The following is an 18748-nucleotide window of genomic DNA, read 5'->3' on the forward strand; positions in this document are numbered from 1 at the left end:
TAAAGATGCTGATAATGAATATTTTCCATTAATATTTAACATTTTTAAAATAACGTTTTTTGGTTTCCAGTATAAATAAACTGGGAACCAGTTTTCTTGCTGGAGTGAGTGGATGATGATACAGGTGGACCATGCCTAAATATTCTATCCTGTCCATATTAAAGTAATCAATTAAACTATATCACTACAGCCACATCAAAGATGGTGTCAGTAGAACCAGATGAATAGTGTCACTCTGCCTCTCCCTCTGTGATGTACTCACACTGTATGATGAGAACAAACCAGCTGCAGGGTTGTTTGTCTCTGTCGACACACTTTGATCCGGAGGCTCATTTTCCAGCTCCAGATCATCATCGATGAAAATCACTCCCTTCTCCAGACGCTGCCTTTTCCGACCCTGAGGAACAAACACAAACTTTACTTCAACATTTCTGTATGAGAACCGTCACTAACCACTGCAGGTATTACTATTCTATATTTTTATGCGATGAGGTCAAGAATTTATACATCAAGCCTCTAAATTCAAGTCATAAATGCATATACAAAGCATCTATGACTACCTTGTGCTCCGCAGTGCGGATGCGTTTCCTGTCTGGCTGGAAGTTGTCGTCTTTGTTGGCAGCAGACTGGAACTTCTCAGACAGACGAGAGGCTATTGACTGTTTCCTGGGCTGAGACTCGTCTTGTAACGGCGCTAAGCAACACAAAACAAAAATGTTTGGATTAGAAACAGAAAACAGAAATGAAGTGTGTAAATGGCTTAGTGCCTCTTATCTGTATCCTACAATCTCTTCTCTTAATTACAATTAGACAATGCAAAAACAACATTAGCGTACTGTTCCTGTACACACCTATACAAACCTTGTTTGTTTGTTTATTAAGATCCCCATTAGCTTTTGCACTGCAGCAGCTGTTCTTCTTGGGGTTTATACAGGTTTGATGTTGACAATACAACCATACATATTCAGTGCTCATCACAACACAATAATACACATAAAACAATACATGACACATAATAACAAGTGAGTCAACAAACACAAAGAAAATAAACAAGCTCATCATTATCTAATAGATAATTATCATCCTACAAAATTGCATGCCCACAAATCTACACACAGAATTATACTAAGCAGTAATCCAAAAGCAAGAAATATTAGTGATGGATATTACTCACTTTGTCCAGGAGCTGGAGGCTGCAGCTGTGTCGTCTCTTTACATGGTGACTCAGTGAGGTCCACAACATCGGGATCAACTGCTGCTGCTGCTGCTGCTGTAGCTGGTGTAGCTGGTGTAGCTGGTGTAGCTGGTGTAGCTGGTGTAGCTGAGGGCCTGCAGGCTTTGTTGTGGCACACACACTGACAGACGGAGGTGACGTCTGACTTATTACAGTCTTCAGCATATTTATCTGACTGGCTCTTGTCGTCCCCTGTGCCTCCTCCTTCTTGTAGTTTAGCTGTCACCACACATGGAAACACAGATATGACAGGGACACTGACTCTCAGTCTGCATATGGGGTCAGGATGGGAATTGATAAAATTTTACTGATATCAATGGCATTTTCAATTTTGCTTTGTCGGTCTGATTCTTTATCAATTCCCTTAATGATTCCTGATCAATTTCAGTAGGAATAATAGTAAGCCTACACAGATTTTCAGCGTCAACACGACCCAGTAGGAAAAACATGTGCATGTTAATCTGGTGTGCAAAAGCTTCACATTTCTTTCTGTCTTAGCCAATGAAAATATCTTCTAAGCGTCCTGCAGCTTTCTTCCTCTCCACCATGACTCCTTCTTATTGTAAGTTTCCAGCAGCATCGACACAAGTTTGACGTCAGAAAAACACGCCAGGATTGATAAGGAAATTGATAAGCTCTGAGACATCTGACTCTGATTCGTTCAGACAATTCCCCTCCGGAATATGGGGTAGGTCATATTACACAAGATCAAAATATATTTTCAAACAAGAAAATGGCAAGAAAGAAAAATATGTTGGTCTTAGTGAGACCAGGCTTACCCAGCTGAGCCCGCTGCCAGCCCAGAGCAGAGCAGAGCAAGGCCAAGCTCTTTCCACTTCCTGTGGGACTCTCCAGCAAACAGTGCTGCCCATAGTTCAGCCCGCGTACAATCTGTAGACAAGGCAAACACAAGAGTATAAGACAATGGTTCTCAAAGTGGGGTTGCGAGACCCCAAGGGGTCTTTGAGGGGGTTCTTTGACTATAATTCCATCCATAAGTAATACAATGACAGAATGTATGACTATTTTGTCATGGGTTTCAAACACTTTCTGTAATAAAACATTTAAAAGCACAAATCTTTTCATCCGGGGGTCCGTGGTTCTCGGTGTGAAACAGCTTGAGAACCACTGGCATAAAAGATACTTGACCAAAGTTACAGAGGCACAAACATGGGAGAAATGTAACTTTATAAAAATGGGAATATAAGGCTTGTAGTTGTCACTTTTGTGTGGGAGCGCATAGGAACCAATTCTCCAGTTAGAGCTTTCAATTAAGCTCTAACTTAATTGGTCAAAGTTGCATGAAGACCGAGTCCAGCACAGACCAAGACTCACCTAAAATAGCAGTACCAAGGCCAAAGTGACTCATGGGTGTAACAGTCTATTTTAAAAGGGCTAAAATGACAACTAATGGGCCAATCACACATACTGCAAATATTGTCATATAACTTCCTAACTTCATAATTCAGTTTTAGATTTTGATTTACAAATGTATTAATATTACATTACTACTTATACTACTGATTTCTATAAATAACACCAGGACCAGACTGTAAGTTTCTGTTGTGTTGACAGTTTACTCACTGAATTCATCATGGCCAGCTGGGATGGGTAAGCCTTGCAGGGGAAGTGGATCTTCACCCCTCCGATGGTGTATTCCACTCGGGATGTAGCCATGATCCTCGGCTCCACAGAGTTATCCCTGTGCCTGTCCCTGCTTCACAGAAATATGTCTAAAAAAAACAAAAAAACAGGACGTCTGATAAACCTGATATGACCACATATTGGTGTAACGTTAGCCCCAGTTAACGTTAAACACTGCACTTGATTATCTCACAAGCTAACATGGTTAACACCGACTTAACTAACACAATTTAGAAGAATTTCACAGTTTAACCAACGTTATTTTGACCTGTTTGTATCACTGTGTCTACATGACACTTGACAGTTACTTGTTAGCTAGCTTAGTTATTGTTGACCACCTAGCTTGAACAAACGCCAATGCTAAGTTTTCCACCGTTACTTTGATTTGTCACTGGTATCCAGGTCCCAGTTTAAACTGGTAACACTGGACAAAAGAAAATGTTCTTACAGTATTTAAAACGACTCTGAAGACGAACCCAGGCTGTTTCCATTAACTTTCCTCTCCCTATGATTCTTCCCGCTCTCAAAAATCACATCTGCGCAATAAACAGGAAGCCACAGGGCTTCCTGAAACCGCCTTCAAAATAAAATCCTAACTGTGAAACATCGCGGAATACGGAGTACATCAATGTATTTTCTCTGAAATTTTTTTTGGGTGACTATAGACTTCACTCGACAACATTTTACTGGTGTATAATGTCACCAATACTTGTGGTAAGTAGCAATTTTTTACGCCCATATTTTGTCAAAAACACAACGGAAGTGACGTTAGTAAACATCCGCATGGTCCCGTTCAGGTCAAGTGGCAAACTGCCGTGACATCACTCACTCCGTGGGAGGAGTGAGGGGTGGCTATGACCTGTGTCCCCGAGGACACCAAGTACGCCCACCCGCATCATGCATAATGTGAAATCTTGCTTTGTTGATGGTTTTTATGGAGTGTGTCTGGTATGAATTTTAACAGTAGCAGCAGCACAGTATACAAATCACAACACATTGAAGTTTTACTGAATTTGTAATTAATCCCAAGACTTTCTATGTTGCTTTAATCAACAACAAACATGATAGAAATGTTTAAATGTGTCAGTCCTTCAACAGTGTCAATACAGGATCTAGAGATAGATACTAGAGTTTGTGCTTTTCTAATTTGTTTTATGTATTTATCAATGTTAATAACAATGAAAACACAAATTCTCCAAAGTGACCTGTTAGATTCATCATGAGGCAGATGGTAAATATGAAAAAAACATACTCAGTATAATTTAACCACAGATGGTTTATCTATTAAAAATCCTTCCCAATGACAACAATTAAGTTATGAATAAAACGAATGTACATGAGCTGTACTACACTGACAACTGCTTCACAATCTCAACTCAATGTTCAGTTCACACTAAAGAGTGTAAGGTGAATACATCTGTCTCTGAGGTCACATCATCACATCTATGAAGAGTCTGGTGTCCCTCAGGAAGCCTTTTGAAACTGTCACGACTGGCCAAAATAACCTCACACTGATGGGTTTCAAACCTAAATTTGTCCCCACAATCACAGCAAGACATGTATACACACATGTACATGCCCTTACAGAGGTTGATCTGCAATAAAGCTATACCACTACATCCCCATATAGACGATAGCTTCTAAGATCGAACTTTTATGACCTACCTTACCTGTTAATTTCTTAGACTCTTATTTTGAAAGTGTCAGTGCTTCTGTGTTTGGCAGTATAAATTGCATAAGGTTTTGTACAACAGAGCCAAAAATTCCCTCTTACCATGTTGAGACTTTTATTGTGAAGGTTAATTCATATCATAGAGATGGTGTTTGTGTGTTTCTGTCAATAAGTGTGTGTGTGTTGAAGTAGAGGGCTGGGTTTGGTCGTTTTGAAGACGTCTCCTCATTCATTCTCTTTGGGAATTTTTTCACCTTTCATCAGCATTTACATTGCCATGGTTAATCGAATCGCTAAGAATATATAACTAGAAAATTCCTGAAGAAATTTTGCTCTTCTTCAGCTCAGGAGACAAAACTCTGATTCTCATTTCAGCTTCACTTTAGTTTCTATTTTGTTTAAAATGCTGTTTCTCATATTTTTCTCCTGAAATTCACAAGGAGAAATAGGTGAGACACAACAACTCAAGACATATGGAGATACCCTGCTGAACTCTATTCAGTGTTTTTAACGGCTCCTTTTATTCTCCTTTTTAAATGAAACAAAGATACTAGAGCTGCTATGGAGCAACATGTGAGGCTACATGGGAAAGTGGTCTCAGACTTTTGGACACCACTGTATAAAAACTAACCCTATACTGAGAGGTGTTCCTAATATTTTGACCATCCCATTTATAGGAATTAGATTTGACAAAATATTAGGAACACTTCCCAGTATATCCCAGTACACTTAAACATTACCACAATTACAGCCTCCACAATGACCATTAAAATAAACCAACACTTCTCAAACAGATTCAGTAAATACTGAACATTATAATCCTCATGAAGGATTTACTGCAGGCCTGTTCCATTATACTGCATAAGTTTCATCCAGGTTCACCTGATACATACTGTTTATATGAATTAAAACTAAAAATCAAGGACACTTACAAATGCTAAAACAAATCAGCCCTTTATTTAAAGTTTACCCAATATACAGCAACGCTTAATAAAATGCATTCCTTTGAACAGAATGGTAATGGGGTTAATGGGGCAGAAATAAGTGACTGCAGATTGCCTTAAAAAGGTCAACTGTGTAACTGCTGCTAGAAGTCCTGAACTGTCCGTCTCATCTTGTAACACCACTTTGTTCCTCAAGAGGCGACAGTGAGTCACTGCAGCGCCATAAACTTATCATATAACTTACTAATAGAAGTTTAGGTTCCGGTGAAGCTGATGATCTCTCTCCAGGGCTCCTCACCCTGTGACAGTGAGTCATGTGATGACCTTAGTTTCCTTAACCAATGCCCATCCATCCACTGCACCACAGCACATGATGTGAGCCGCGAGAATAAAAGAAAGCACACATTACAAATGAATCTTTACATACAGTAACAGCATTGTGCCCAATGGAAACTATTTACAACATTTTTACCAGGGAAACAGTCAGTGTCCAGTCTTTGCACTGCGCTCATTTTAACTTTCTATCTTGGTGTTAGAGTTTTTCAGACCTTCTTACGGCCATCCCAATGGAAACTATTTACAACATTTTTACCAGGGAAACAGTCAGTGTCCAGTCTTTGCACTGCGCTCATTTTAACTTTCCATCTTGGTGTTAGAGTTTTTCAGACCTTCTTACGGCCATGGTGAACGCAATTTAAGAGTACAATTAAAAGAAAAGAAAAAAGAACAGTTCAGTAAAAGTCTTTGTCATCTTTGAATATATAAACTTCTTGGGTCGTAGCCGCTGTCCACGACCTCCTCAGCAGCAAACAGCAGACACACGGTCCGAGAGCAGCTGCTGAACATAGTGGAGCATTAAGAAGCTAAAGAGACAGATTTCCCTCAAGAGCTGGTGGAGACCAAACACAGAGCTAAAAGAGAGGGAACACTGGACTGAGATCATCATGAGACATCAGCTGACACAAACACCACTCCAACTGCAACTAATCAAATAATTACAAATAATGTCAGTTAAAAGTTATAAATGAAGATAGAAGAAGTTGTCCTCCTGTCTTCTCTTCATCTCTTCCCTCCACAGTCTTTCCACCAACAGTCACAGTGTGACACACCTGCAATGTGAGTGAGGTCAGTGTCAATCCTTCTGGGTTGGCCACACTTGCTGCAGATGTATGATGTTGGCAGCCGGAGGGGTTTTTCCTCCAGGAAGCGGCCCCCGCTCTGCCACAGCAGCTTCAGGTCACCTTCCTCTTCCTGTAGGCTCTGGTCCTGGGTACAGGTAGTCCAGGCAGAGGAGGTGGATGAACAGAGGAGGGGAGTGGTGCTGGAGCGAGGGGAGGACCAACAGCACTGGATGAGGGGCCATGCTGTTCATCGTCTGGAGGAGGAGGAGGGGGCAGACCCCTGCTGGAGGGCCCAGGCTGTTCCTCCAGGACATTGAAGTTAAAGGGTCTGTCCTTGTCCCACCTGGACCAAGGACAGACCCTTTGCTGTTGGGAGAGTCTGGCCAGCACCTGAACACACAGACAAACACAGACTGTTTTAGGATTTTCAGCTTTCATTAAAAGATAAATCACAGAACAGATTACAACACACCAACAGCTTTATGACAAACTCTTACCACTGAGTCCTCAATTCAATTCAAAGAGCTGGATGTTGGTCTGAGCCATCAACCTGGGGCCGGCCAGCACTGCCTCTCTGATGCCACATGATCCTTGAGAATGAATGACCACCGAGTCCTCACGGCCCTCTGGACCACGTGGCTACTGGGTGAAGACGGCAGAGCTGGTTGCAAACGGCTTCCACCAGGCGGCTAACACTGGCCCGTTTGCACACCTGCAGGGTCCTGAATGCAGCTGGTGGCTCCTCTGTGTCTCCATATGTCCTGGATGCAGAGAGAATCCAGCAAAGGGACGTCCAGGGTGACGTGGAGATCCTGAATGAGGAGGGCCGTCTCCTCTGCCCCATGTGTCCTCCTCCAACAGTGGAGCCTCCACTCCTCCCAGGAGATCCTCTGGATCACCTTGGCAACAGTTATTATTATATATCATTGTTAGCTTTATACTTGTTATCAATGTCATCTTTTTTTTTTTTTTATTACAATTATTCTGTGTGGTTGTCACTAATATAGAAAAAAAATGCTAACGCTAGCTGCTAATGCTAGCTAGCCCTCGCACTTGTTTAGCAATCTTATAAAATTGTTAAATACATGCATCAATGAAAAATGCCAACAAGCTAGCTGCTAATGCTAGCAAGCTAGCCCCCCCCCCCGGTTCTGTTTGACCAATAAAGATTAAAAAAAAAAAAAATGCTAATGCTAACGAAAACGGCGGCTAGCTCCAGTGTGTGACACTGACAAGTACAAAGTTTGATCCTTGTAACTTCAGTGTCACTGTGGGAACTTTTGACCAGAGTTTTCTGCTCTGTATCATGACACATGTTGACAAATCCATTTCTTATTTTACAGCCAAGGTCTGGATCTTTGGGGACACCTACAACCTCTTGCAGCAATGATGGAGGCCCTGCACCACCTCCACCTGCAGTGTCCACACATGAAGATCTTCTCTTCCCAAACATAGACACAGTGTCTTATATGATAATATAGTATTTTTTAATGTTACTCTTGTGGCCATAACATTGTTCAGTCTGATCAGCTATGCTCTTCCTTGTTCCCTTCACCCTCACTGTCGTATTACACTCTCTGCCCCACGTCAGACATACAATCACATGACTTTTGGACTCCACTGTAGCTGTAACACATTGTCAATAGTTTAAAACATTAGATTCATATTTCATAGTCCTCAGCCATTATAGTTAATATCAGTGTGCTGTTCCAACAGCATCACTTATTTAGAGGGAGATTGTTACTGGAGCAAATTAATATTAACTGTCTCACACATTAGGACTCATGATGAATAATGATTATACTTGTTACTAAAGATTCTGTTGCTGTTGATTCAACTACTTCTTTTTATCAAACAAACTTACATATGACAGAGAAATTCAGCTTTAACTTCATCCACAACTATTTTTTGATTTTAAATAGTTAGTTGATTGTAAATTGTACACTATAGTATTTAATTAATCCATTTATTATTCTTTTACATGTTTCCAGTGATGTAAATTGTTTAAATTCATGTAGTTTATAATGTCCAATAAAGTTATTTCTGAAGCTCTTGCTTTAACTCTGTTGATGGTTTTTATAGAACACATCTGGTATGAATTTTCACAATAGTAACACGTACAGCATTGTGTGACTATTTCTATGTTAGCTTTAATCAACAACATAAATACTAGAAATATTTAAATGTTGTCTGACAACACTGACAATGAAGGATCAAAAAACATGCTGATGTTAATTGGTAAATACTTTCACCTGTGGAGGTGGTGACAGTGCTAGAGATGATCCGTCACTTAATCACAGTTTAATATTTATAAATTCTGATCTTAAAAGTGTTGCTACCATCACCTGTCAACAACAGCAGCAGAATGAAGTTGCAGGTAAGAAACTGAACCTGTGAATACTGAAGACAGATTAATAAACTAACTCATCAGCAGTTAGTCTGTCATTTCATCAGAGGAAGCTGAACTGGGAGAGGTTTTCTACCATCATCATCATCACAGCACATTAGAGAACTAAGGATGTCCATGCAGTCTCCCTTCTCCACAACCAGATGAATGGAAACAAATGGGCTGCTCTGTACATGAGGTCCTCCTTCTGTTGGCACAGATCACTCAGTTTTCACAGTGTGGAAACCTTTCAAATGACAATAAAACACAAACACTTGAGTTAAGATGCGGTGGATCACAGTTAATCACAAATATCGATCAGCTGTCAGGATAGGTGCATGAATGTCTGCTTCAGTTGAGGACTGGTTTGAGTATTAAATGAACAATCTTCTACATGACAAATATTTGTCTAAACATTTTGTATACGTCACGTTATCTTAACTTGAACTATCACGACGTCTTGATGGACAATGTATTAACCAACATTAACGCTGCGCATTACACTAACGCAGATCACTTAAACTGGGTCACATGTGGAGAAACACAAACCAAACGTCGTTAGATTAACGTCGATTAAATTCACCTTTTTATTGGGCTTTGACTGAACACCTCCACGGGCTAACCCAGGTTGACACAGGTTATCAGCCCAGCGGGGCCAGGTACCGTTAGCATAGCAATCGCTAAGTTATCAGCTAACGCTAGCACTAGCTGGCTAGCTTGGTTAGCAAGGTGCATCTTCACCTGAACTGTGACATTAACAGGGATGCTAATTTTGGCTAGCAAAGAAATAGGCTTGTACTTACCGGGAAAAAACTGAACCGCCGACTCCTCTGAGTGTCTTATAGAACAACTGGAAGCCGAACAAGACATTTTCAGGCAAACAACATATTGGAGCTAACTTTGATGAACTGAAAACACAATGACAAATCAAATGTCCGACACATTGCTCTGACCTCATATCCGGATTATCAGGCAGGTCCCCCTGTGTGTCAATCAGGCAGTAGTCACGCCTTAAAGCCACTCTGCTTTAACATCTATTTTCTTTTAAATAGGACCATAATTTAAAAAAAATAACATCATTTTGTATTGAAGAAAACTTCAAACTAGAGATTCAGACCATAAACACATAACGAAAACCTTTACTGAGGTAACAAATCAAGTGACCAGTAGGGTCATTTTCCCATAGACTTCAATACATAGACTTCTTTTTGCAACCAGTGGAGTCGCCCCCTGATGGTCGATCAATAGAATGCATGTTTAAGGCACTTACGCATTGGCTTCATTTTCCAGACCCAGCGTTGACGTCCATTTTTATATACTTATTGATATATATATTGTGTGGTTTTTTCAAAGTGCCAAAATGTCGATACGGAAGATGAATAAGTCGAATAAGTATGCAGGATAGTAATATATGCCTTCAATGCTATTGCATTACAGGCACATAATAAAAATAAATAAAATATGAAAAATTGATAAAACAAATATTGATGTTATGAAAAAACTTGAGTATTCAAATCAAACTAAGTGATGTCCTCAGCTTAAGACAATTGTGAGCTATTATTCTATAATTTAATCAGTTAACAAGCAGAAGGTGTTAAGAATTAGAAACTATCCTCTTGCAAAGCACAGTAACTTCAACTTTTTATTTAAATATGTTTATTTCCAGGTAAGTGTTTTTCACATTTGCACTGTACACATGCACTTGTCTGCTGTCAGTACAGCCATCTAAATCAGGTATGTCATTATTCAACAGAGTAAATGAATATTCTCAAAAATAGTATATAAAAATCATACAGGGATCCAAAGTAAGAGACTGTATTTGCAGAGAGAACATGTCACACATGAGCATTATCGTTCCTCCAACACTGTCAATCAATATTGTACAATATTTTTTAACCAATTCATAATGCTACAAATTCCTATTAGAAATTGCACTTAGCTCAATGAAAATACATCATAATGTAACAAGGTTTTACAAAGATTAAGACGTGTGTCGTATCTGTGTCATGGTCAATATTCTCTCGCAGTGAATATTTATCATTTGAATCATACACTGTCTGTTATGTAAGAAAAACATCAGAGGTAAAAGAGGGCAGAGCCATGTTCTGAAAATTACTCAGATTAATAAGGATTCCCTTCTTTTTGTTTAAATTAAAATAATCTGATTATTTGTCCTGAAACTTTTCGTTTTAGACTCCGATCATCTCTTCCAATTTTCACTACATCATTTTCAAAGGAAAAAAGAAAACATTTCTTCCTCAAAGATTATAGTCACCGTAATAGTGCAAAAATATTCTCTTAGAAAGTCCATGCAGAGTGTATTTACTCACAAATGAGCCTTGTGCATACATCAGTAACGATACAACTGCAGGTGCAGCGTGGAGGGACAATGGCTTGTATAAGAAAATGTTCTGGAAACCTCTCGACCTGCCTCAACGAAACAGAACCAACAGCTGTTATCTGAATAAGGTGGCAGGATAGACTGGTGGTGTGAGACAGTCCTTGTCTGTCGGGACCAACATGTTTGTGATGGAGCATTTCTCTTATTGCCGTACATGTGTGGCTGACAGACAAGGTGACATCACTAATACCTCCAGTGGAGTCACAATGGAAGTCTGGCAGCACTAAATAATCAGAAACATAAACTCCGAACCACAGGAAATGTTTGTTTTTCGAGCCCCCTTGACGTTCAGTAAATGCATCATAATAGAGACAGACATACACACTCCTGCAAAAGCTTCAGGCTGCTGAAAGGCATTCTCAGAAACAGAAAAAAAAATCATACCTGATGTATGAGTGTGTGGAGCAGGCTCACAGGAAGCGATTACAAATCACAACAATGTAAAATGACTGAGGGAGAGGATTAATCCCTTCAGATTAATTGTGCAATTAAAATTTAACAACAACTTCCTTGATTGGAAACCTCACAGGGGCAGATGTGCTCTGTCAAACATGTACTCGCAAAGAAAAAAAACATGCTACCCACACTTATTACATATATTTAACTATAAATATACACAATGTAGTAGCTTACTGGTTTGTGACTGTAGCAGCACCTTCATATTCAAGACAAATCTCCAGTGATTAAATATGATGATAATAATAAAAATACAGAAATATGCTTAAACACAGGGTGTGCACACAATGGTATCTGGGAAGAGTGAGGAGATGAAAGCTCATCTAAAAGACATTTTCATGTTTTATTATTAGACACTAAAATAATATATAAAAAATATATATTTGTTTTAAATGAACAGTTTGACTTAGTTCTCAATACTCAACTATAAAATGCATAATATTTACGCCAGCATCATTACGTACTTCTTACAACTGTTACCAGAAAGAGGTGAAGTCAGTATTTCATAGAGGAAACAAAGACACAGGAAGTCTTATGAAAATGAGCACTCGTCCAAAAAACAACAACAAAAAAACAAAAAAAACAAACTTAAGTTTAAGTATTTTACTGGTGCTGAGTAAGTAGACAAATCTCTCCATAACCTGTAGAGCACAGTTAGTGAGGAGAGTCGCAAACATAAGGAACAGGAATGCCACTGGAGACGAGGAAAACAGTGGGAGGCAGCAGGCTGATGTATGTATGTATGTATGTATGTATATGTGTGTGTGTGTGTGTGTGTGTGTGTGTGTGTGTGTGTGTTTCAGTACACACATACTGTGGTCTTGTTATGCTGCTGAAGAATCGGGGACACATTGCTGGACTCCTTCTGTTTCTTCTCTGCGTTGTGTTGGACCAGGGGCGGCCTGTCGGCAGTCCTGCGCCGGGCTTTCTTAGCCGAATGGCCGGATGATGGTGACGACGATGAAGACGATGATGGCGATGATCCATCAATAGTTCTTTTGCTGTTGGGCGTCCTGCTGCCAGCTGTTCTGTCAGAGGGGCTGGACTGACTGGGCAGCTCAGCACTGCTGTTCGGACACAGCGGAGTCAGAGTAAACGGGTCAGACAGATTCATGTGGTACAGGCTGCTGCCTCCTGATAGTCCGTCCCGTCGCTCCAGGGTAGGGAGGAGCTCGCACACGGCAGAGGGAGAGTCTTCCTCTGGAGGTCGCTGCAGGAGAGGAAGAAGAGAAGAAACAGGGATGACAAACTTCACTTATACATGAGGATAATTCACCTTTAACCTTCAGTTTTTACAATACAACATAAAAACAATTGGAACTGGAATAGAGGGAACGGCAGCTTAAAGGGCTGTCAATGAAATCACAATGACCTTTAGAATTTGGTCAAATAAGGTTTTTAAACACTAGTGTTTAAAAGATTTATCAAGGAACAGCTGTGGGAATGGAAACTTTCTAAATGAGCTCATTTGCCCTAATTCATACTGCAGGCGGAGCTGGCGTCCTCTGATTGGCAGCGTTTTTCAAATTTATTTGTATAGCACATCGTCATACACAGAGGTCATTCAATGTGCTTAACAGAAATAAAAGAAACATAAAAACAGAAGTGAAAGCACAATAAGAAAACTGTATAAAACTGTATAATTATAAAAAAGACAATAACTCATTAAAGTGCCATATTAAAGATTACATGAAGGCAGAGGAGAACAGAGCAGTTTTAGCTTCTTTTTAAAGCCAGTTATGGTTCGGGCAGATCTGATCTGATCTCCATTGGCAGCTGGTTCCAGCAGTGGGCAGCATAATGGCTGAGACGGTGGACAGACAGTTGAGTTTAAAACAATAACCGTTTCTCGTCACCCTGCCCTCACCTGGAGGAGAGGAGTGTCAGCACGAGATATGGAGGCGGGGGGACACTGGGACACCTTGGCGAGGTCGAGAAGCACCTCCTCGTGGTGCAGGGTGTCCTGGGAGGTCCCGGGCTCCTGCAGAGCGATGACAATGGCACTGGTGTTATCGGCACGCAACATCCGCTGGCGCCACCGCAGCAGAGCGTGGCTGACGAGCTGCCGGGCACTCGACACTCCACATGGTGCCTGAAACACAGAAGCCTGTTTTGACGCTGACGCCGTCTGAGGCGAGTATTAATCTACAACAGACCACAGTCCAGGCGGGTCGGACAGGAGGTCGTTCACCTATAATGACAGAAACAAGTCTCACTCACCATCACCTCGTCGTTGTTCTGACACATGGAAATGGCCTCTTGAGGTGGAACCATGTTCCACAGGCCATCGCTGCCCAGGATGATGTAGCGGTGTTTTCTGGGGTCAAGGGTCACGACGCTGGTGTCTGGCTCAGGAGAAACCACAAACTCCCCGCTGTAGAAGTCGTAGCTCCACAGGTCACCTGGTGCAGAGAAGTTTATTAGAAATCAAACTTGTGAACACGAGAACACTGAGGTGTTTTCATGTTGCTCGTCTTTCTGTCTTCATGTAGTGCAGCTTTGTTTGTATTCATTTCCACTCCTGTCGTCCAGTCCTCCAATCTTCTATGCTTTTATGTTTGTGCTGTTTTTACTCTTGCAGGCCCAGAGACAACAGATGAAAACCTGCCTCTCGGGCTAACTCTGGCATATTGTCAGAAATGTTATTAATATGCATTGTCCCTGTCAAATAAAATAAAAGATAAAAAAGAAACGTAGTTGAAGTGTTTGACATTTTCTTCCCTTCCTATCTTTCACTTGTTTCAAAATTCTGTACAATCCTGAACCCCCAACGATACAGGAGTGGATATATATATATATATATATATAAACTGTGCAAAGCCCTTAAATTTTAAAAAACTGTGGAAGGCAAAGGAAAGTAAAGCTTCTTTTCCTGATGTCTGTTTTGTCATATAAACTGCAGTCTGCAGAGTTTGATCAAAGAAAACAAAAGCATTTGATCAACCAGATGACAGTTTTTATAAATGCAAATAAATCAAAGATCAATAATATAAAGTGGCTGTTTTTTTCTGATTCTAGTGTTTTCTGAATGGATGAGTCCGTAGAATTAGACTGAAGACCAAGAGTCATCGACTAAAAACTGAACTCTCTGATCTCTGATGATAAGCTACAACTCCTAAACATGCTTTTACTAAATTCAGAGTTTTCATGTTTAATAATTTTTTGTGTAAATTTATCATGGTCAGGAAAAAATAACAACATTATTCCACACATTTATTAGTGCTGCCTTGTTAACAGGTTATTCACTGTGATTACTGCTGTTCTTACCTAGAGCTCGGGCTACTGCCAAGAACGGTATCTGGTCGATGACCGTGCTGCGGCGGATCGGACCGTTGTGACTCAGCCGCGGTCTCTTCCAGACGACCCGGTTCACTCCAGACTTCTTGATCACGCTGTCAGCAGAGACGGGAGGAGAGAGGACAGAAAAACGGGTGATCACTTCCGGCAAAGAACCCACAAATTACAGAGAGATAGTTTTAGACATTATGGATGTGCTGCAACAACGATTACACTCAGCTGCCAGTTTATTAGGCACATCCAGCTAAAACTAAAGCAGACTGCTACATCTTATTGATAAATGCTGCTTTTGTTGAAAATGTGTTTATTCTGGAGGCTTTTTCCACTGACCCCTTTGAAGAAGATAAACTTTTACAGAAAGGTTTAATTTATAGTTAGTTATAGTTTAGTTAAAAACTGGGTTAAAATCAAGGTGACTTAATCCTGCTTTAAAATTATTCCTGGCTGCTGCAACTCAACTCAAGTCACTCTTTATACTCAGTATAATGTCATTTCACTGATACACGAAAGGAAAACACACTACTACCACTTTGATGCGTTTTAATTCATTTAATGCAGGAAACTGGAAGTCAGAGCAGAAATATACATATTAAAACTGACATAATATCTCTGTGTTGTCTCCGATATCTCATAGAAATATGTTTTTTTGCATGATATCTGAGTTTCTTGTGACATTGCTACTGACTGAGGAAAAGAAAATAAAGACATATCCCCTCCTCATAGCCGTAGCTAGTTGTTGCAATTAATATGGTCCCAAAAATAATACAAACATCTGGCAGAGTGACAGCTGTTAATCTTTTTCCCCAAAACATAATGAGACACACTATTATAAATCACATTATCTGTCCCATAATAATATCCAGACAGTTAAAAAACTCTCTTATGCTCCATTTCGATTTGTTTTTTTCCTCCTGTCACTACCTGCAAAACTACACTGACAAATCAATGAGTGTTACTTCTGTAGAAGATGCAGCAAATAGTTTATGGATTCATTACAGAAAATATATTCCAAGTCTTCAGCTTTTCTGCTCGTACACGTGTCACAGGGAGCGTTGACATGTAGAGTAGAAGTAGAAAGAGTTCACTTTACTTCCCACATGTTTATAATCACAAGACTGATATCTGATTCAGTGACCCTACTGCTCAGACTTCATATGATTTTAAAGCAATACTTCTCGATCGCTGACATTCCCAACAACATGACTAAATCAAATGCACCGTCTTTATATTTTCTTATGCAGTAAAGCTGAATTCAGCAATGCCATCACCACTTATTGTACAACTGTAAAGCCTTAAAGCTATGGAGTTCACCCTGTTGTGTAAGCATAAAAGTCTGGTTGTTGTCAAGCCACCCAGAGGCCCATCACTCTGACATCTTATCAGTAGACATGTCACAGACAGCAGAAAGAAGAGTATCCTTTGATGCAGATAACATTTGATTTACTATTGTTAAAAACAGATGCTTCTTGGTTACAATCAATTCTTTGTGGTGGTGGTGGTGGTGGTGGGGGTGGGGGGCGAGTCATGAGAATGAATATGCTGTTACTAGACCAACGTTTTTTTTGTTCCGAGAAATATCCCGTTATTTACTCTGAATTGTCCAACATCAGACAGACAGTTTGATTCAATGTGGGCCTCTGTGGCAGAGAAATCATAACACATTTTGACAAGTAGGCTACATCAGAGAACACAGCTAACATTAATATTGTATTGTATTTAAATAAAATGCAGAGGGAAGGTGTCTTGTGCATTAAGCCTTACCTCCCCCCAAGACCTTCAATACGCTCCCTCTCTCTGGGTAGTTCGGGTTTATGGTCTTGCGTGACTTCCACAGCTCTGATGAATGGGACTGTGGGGTCGTCCTGGATCCCTAGAACCACTGCAGAATCCCCAACATGGGCCACGTACATGCGATTTCCTCGGATAACCACTACGCTGGCTGTGGTGCCCGATGTGCTAGGAAGGCCTGTGAGTGTCTTTGGCCATTCAGCTGAGAAAATGAAAGACAGAAAATGAATATTTTTACTGATCTATAACCATTTACTGCTTAGTTTATACGCCCCTTATACACTGAACAACACATTTAACAGCACAGCAAAATGTTGGGTCAGTTCACTGGACTCTGTCTGTGCTGGAGCTGGTCTCTACAGTGTTATCCAAGTCAGACATGCGCCTTATAGACACCGTGTGTAGACAACAGCTGTAAAGCAGCTGACGTGCCCGGGCATATCCACCTGAACACACTGGTGTCTGTGTCACATATCACACACACTAGCTACTACACTATATAGTAAGTTTAGTAATGAGTAATAACGAAATATGTGAAAACACACACACAGTGGGTCAAAAACAATAAGTACAATATTACAGACAATAACTTGAGGACATACTTTAATGTAAACTGATGACTGGTTGTCTGTGTTACGCTTTGTTTTGATTGAACCGGCGGCTAGTGCTAACTTTGTTAGCTTTGTTGCTATTGTTTGCTAAAACTGTTAGCCCCATAAATCATTTAGTATTTACATAGCAGCAGAAATAAATACTAAATATGACAATTTATAAAGCTACTAAGCTCAATGAGAATGACTCAGCTGACTGAGTTCACAGTATATGATGGTGAATTCGGCTTTTAATGTTAGCTAGCAGTGCTTGTTGTTCATGAACAAGTGAAAACTTTAGGGTGTAGGCCACAGACTGTCTGGTTTTGGTGTCTGGAGCGGGGTTCACACTCCGAGCTAAAACGTCCCGGTTGGTAACATAATGTCATAACTTCGTATGGTGTACGGAAACTTACGTAGCTTTTTCCACATAGCGTGGTGACAGGCTACAAATCCTTTCCGTATAGCAGCGCAGACTTCCCGGTCGCAGTCGGACCAGAACCCCCGCTGCTTCTTCATGAACTCCCACAAATAGTCTCGTGCAAACTGCGCAGCCTCGCGACCCCCGTGACCGTCGAACACGGCGAAGAACGCCACGGAACGGCGGGAACGGCTTGCCGTTGTCTGCTGCTGAGCTCGGCTGGCTGGGCTCTGACCTCCCGGTGAAGATGTTTCCGCGGATGAGCTTTGGTCTTCCGTTCGCACAGGTTCAAATGTTTCATCTGGAACCTCCGGGGACGCCGCGGTTTCTTCAGTCCGGTGCAGAGGCGTGAGCACCGCCGGAGAGTTGACCGTACAGTCTCCCCCCTCACCGCTTTCCTCTGGCTCACCCGACGTCGGCTCGTCTTCTCCCGGCTCGGGCTCCACTATGATCTCGGTCACATCTTCCATGTATTTCCTGCCTCCCTGGTCGGTAAACACACTCACTCGCATCAGTAATGCATTTTCCATTGCTCCAGGAATAAGTCGCTCCCCAATTTGTAGGTATTGTTAGCATATAAAATGACAGAAGAGTACAGTTTATACCAGCGCTGCGTACTGCCTTTGTTTATGTTCGAGCGTAGTAGGCATGCTCCAACGCACTGACGTCACAGCTTGTCTTCTTCTAGCACGTGCATGTGTCACGTCTATGCAGCTGTTGCCCCCTAGAGGAGAAAAATGTCTTTACGATATTAACTGGTTCAACTATTCATTAAAAAAAGGCATTATATTATT

The 18748-nt window shown here is 40.9% G+C and overlaps 2 protein-coding genes across 2 annotated transcripts in view; both read right to left on the bottom strand.

The window, feature by feature from the left end:
- Positions 1 to 2911, bottom strand: part of brip1 (BRCA1 interacting protein C-terminal helicase 1) — a 37901-nt gene extending 34990 nt beyond the window's left edge. The window contains exons 1-5 of the mRNA XM_022751365.1: positions 2819 to 2911; positions 2005 to 2125; positions 1175 to 1453; positions 561 to 694; positions 263 to 397 (exon numbers count right to left, since the gene is read on the bottom strand). Of these exons, the coding sequence (XP_022607086.1) occupies positions 263 to 397; positions 561 to 694; positions 1175 to 1453; positions 2005 to 2125; positions 2819 to 2911 (762 nt within the window). The remainder of the gene's footprint in view (positions 1 to 262; positions 398 to 560; positions 695 to 1174; positions 1454 to 2004; positions 2126 to 2818) is intronic.
- A 7756-nt stretch (positions 2912 to 10667) lies between these two features.
- ppm1d (protein phosphatase, Mg2+/Mn2+ dependent 1D) lies at positions 10668 to 18615 on the bottom strand. Its single transcript, XM_022751350.1, has 6 exons — positions 17950 to 18615; positions 16917 to 17145; positions 15126 to 15250; positions 14079 to 14260; positions 13726 to 13950; positions 10668 to 13068 (listed from the first exon to the last, which is right to left on the bottom strand). Exons 1-6 carry the CDS (start codon positions 18482 to 18484, stop codon positions 12658 to 12660), a joined length of 1707 nt encoding a protein of 568 aa, XP_022607071.1. The 5' UTR covers positions 18485 to 18615; the 3' UTR covers positions 10668 to 12657.
- Between the last annotated feature and the right edge of the window lie 133 nt (positions 18616 to 18748).

Source organism: Seriola dumerili, unplaced genomic scaffold, assembly GCF_002260705.1.
Source record: "Seriola dumerili isolate Sdu_G_001 unplaced genomic scaffold, Sdu_1.0 BDQW01000153.1, whole genome shotgun sequence".
Lineage (NCBI taxonomy): Eukaryota > Metazoa > Chordata > Actinopteri > Carangiformes > Carangidae > Seriola > Seriola dumerili.

Coding starts and splice junctions, on each gene's coding strand:
- ppm1d (XM_022751350.1), bottom strand. CDS start 18,484: ATGGAAAATGCATTACTGATGCGAGTGAGTGTGTTTACCGACCAGGGA. Junction 14,261..15,125: donor GGCAGTAGCCCGAGCTCTAG/GTAAGAACAGCA, acceptor TCTCTGCACCAG/GTGACCTGTGGAGCTACGAC. Junction 13,951..14,078: donor AGAACAACGACGAGGTGATG/GTGAGTGAGACT, acceptor TCTGTGTTTCAG/GCACCATGTGGAGTGTCGAG.